This window comes from Seriola dumerili, unplaced genomic scaffold (genome assembly GCF_002260705.1).
Source record: "Seriola dumerili isolate Sdu_G_001 unplaced genomic scaffold, Sdu_1.0 BDQW01000236.1, whole genome shotgun sequence".
Lineage (NCBI taxonomy): Eukaryota > Metazoa > Chordata > Actinopteri > Carangiformes > Carangidae > Seriola > Seriola dumerili.
The window spans coordinates 1,022,636-1,025,304 of NW_019174491.1; the positions used below are offsets into that span (position 1 = coordinate 1,022,636).

At 54.7% G+C, this 2,669-nt stretch overlaps 1 protein-coding gene across 1 annotated transcript; it reads left to right on the forward strand.

Moving 5' to 3' along the window:
* Nucleotides 1-309: 309 nt before the first annotated feature.
* LOC111229484 (shaker-related potassium channel tsha2-like) lies at nt 310-2,177 on the forward strand. The gene has a single exon (XM_022755816.1). The coding sequence runs from the start codon at nt 410-412 to the stop codon at nt 1,850-1,852; it is 1,443 nt and encodes a 480-aa protein (XP_022611537.1). The 5' UTR covers nt 310-409; the 3' UTR covers nt 1,853-2,177.
* The last annotated feature ends 492 nt before the right edge of the window (nt 2,178-2,669 follow it).

Below are 2,669 nucleotides of genomic sequence, written 5' to 3' on the forward strand. Positions count from 1 at the left end.
TTCTGCTTGTTGTTTAATATCTGGATCAGATTCATCCTGAGCATATGTGTGTGCATGTGTGTTTTTATTTCCCCCCCTCAGTGAGAGAGTGTGTGCATACACACACACACACGTCAGCTCGGGGAGGGCAAAGCCTGCTTAAAATGCAGTGAATGTGACAGCCGAGCCGATAGTCCAGACTACAGCAGCGTGTGGACGGCAGAAAGGTGAGCGTGGAAAGGAGGAGGAGGAGGGGGGGCACAAAAATGCCAGCGGAACAAGCTCACCCGCAGACGTGACGCCGACAACAAAGAGAGAGACGCGCGGAGACGCTCAGCTGGTTTCCAAATACGCGCGGAGAGGTGTCGCGGAGGGGGGAACAGAGAGGACCGAGGTGCGGGAAGCGTCGCCCTTGTCTGGGGGGGGAAAGATGACAGTGGTGCCCGCGGAGAACCTGGATGAGACTGTGGCACTGGCCGCGCTGTCAGCCCAGGATGTGTACGACCCGGAGAGAGTGGAGAACCAGGAGTGCTGCGAGCGGGTGGTCATCAACATCTCCGGGCTGCGCTTCGAGACGCAGCTGAAGACGCTCGCCCAGTTCCCCTCCACCCTGCTGGGGAACCCGCGCAAGAGGATGCGCTTCTTCGACCCGCTGAGGAACGAGTACTTCTTCGACAGGAACCGACCCAGCTTCGATGCCATCCTCTACTACTACCAGTCCGGGGGCAGGCTCCGGAGACCCGTCAACGTGCCGGTGGACATATTCATGGAGGAGATTAAATTTTACGAACTGGGGGAGGAGGTGATTGAGAATTTTAAGGAGGATGAGGGATTCATCAAGGAAGAAGAGCGGCCGCTGCCTGAGAACGAGTTCCAGCGGCAGGTCTGGCTCCTGTTCGAGTACCCGGAGAGCTCCGGACCCGCCAGGGGGATCGCGATAGTCTCCGTGCTGGTGATCCTCATCTCCATTGTGATCTTCTGCTTGGAGACTTTACCGGAGTTCAGAGAGGAAGCCAGAACGTTTGACGAGCAGCTGGTGGTGAACGGAACCGCGCGCGCAAAGAAGCCCAACCCGTTCACGGACCCGTTCTTCATCGTGGAGACGCTCTGCATCATCTGGTTCTCCTTCGAGCTGCTCGTCCGGTTCCTCGCCTGCCCGAGCAAGCCCGCGTTCTTCAAGAACATCATGAACACCATCGACATCGTGGCCATCATGCCCTACTTCATCACGCTGGGGCTGGAGCTCGCGGAGCACCAGGGGAACGGCCAGCAGGCCATGTCTCTGGCCATCCTGAGGGTCATCCGCCTGGTCCGGGTCTTCAGGATCTTCAAGCTCTCCAGACACTCCAAGGGGCTCCAGATCCTGGGGAAGACCCTGCAGGCCAGCATGAGGGAGCTGGGACTGCTCATCTTCTTCCTCTTCATCGGGGTCATCCTCTTCTCCAGCGCCGTGTACTTCGCCGAGACCGACGACCCGGAGTCGGGTTTCAGCAGCATCCCGGACGCCTTCTGGTGGGCGGTGGTGTCCATGACCACGGTGGGCTACGGGGACATGTGTCCGGTCACCATCGGGGGGAAAATCGTGGGCTCCCTGTGCGCCATAGCCGGGGTGCTCACCATCGCGCTCCCGGTGCCGGTCATCGTATCCAACTTCAACTACTTCTACCACCGGGAGACCGAGCACGAGGAGCAGTTCCAGTACACACACGTGACCTGCGGCCAGCAGCAGCCGCAGTTCGGAGAGTTCAAGAAGAGCGACAGCAAACCGTCCCTGTCCAAGTCCGACTACCCGGACAGCGACGACGTGGACTCCATCAAATACACCAACTGCAGCCCGCACAAAGCCTACACCGGGAAGCTCACCGACGTATGATCCGGACCCAGAATTACGCGCCAGTTCAGTGGCGCGCTGAGGAAAGTTTTCAGTGTCATTCCCAACATCCTGCGCTCTGGTTTGAGTTTAAACTGGCGAGCTTCTTATTTTTGCCATCACAGGGAATCATTTCAGAACCACCACAGGACGGATTATAAGAATTCACATTAATCCCCTGAACCTGTCTTCCATTACGCGCGTCTTGAGTTGGGAAAAAAGCTTCGAAATGATCAGCCTATGGCCAATTGTAGCACTTTATTATGTTTATTATTAATGTTTCTCTTAGTAAATGCGTAATTTATTGCCCTCATGATGCAGGTTTAAAGTTTACATTTGCTTTTCTGTCTGTCTGCAGCAACAGGACCAATTTAATCTAAATTTACAGACTGATGCAGGAGGCACATGGTGCCTGTTGTTATTATGGTCTCACAGCAAACACCACCACATCACACCACCACACACACACACACACACACACACACACACACACACACACACACACACACACACACACCTGTTATTTCAGCCTCATGTATTTTCCATTCAGGCTGGATGGAGCTCAGTGGTGGATCAGATGATGCACGGCAGCCTGGAAGAATCAATCGATTATCCTCAAATTGAATGAGTTAGATACGAGATTGTAGTTTAATCTCTGTTCGATACAACAGGTTTCTGCACGAGCAGCCTGCAAGACAAAAGCCAGGGCACAAGCAGCCTGTTGTTGACATGCACGTTTAAAGCAGCAGGCTTCAGGAGGTTAAATCCTCCACAGTTTCCTGTTTGTAAAAGCCTTATGAAATCAGGGGGCAGCTTTTCC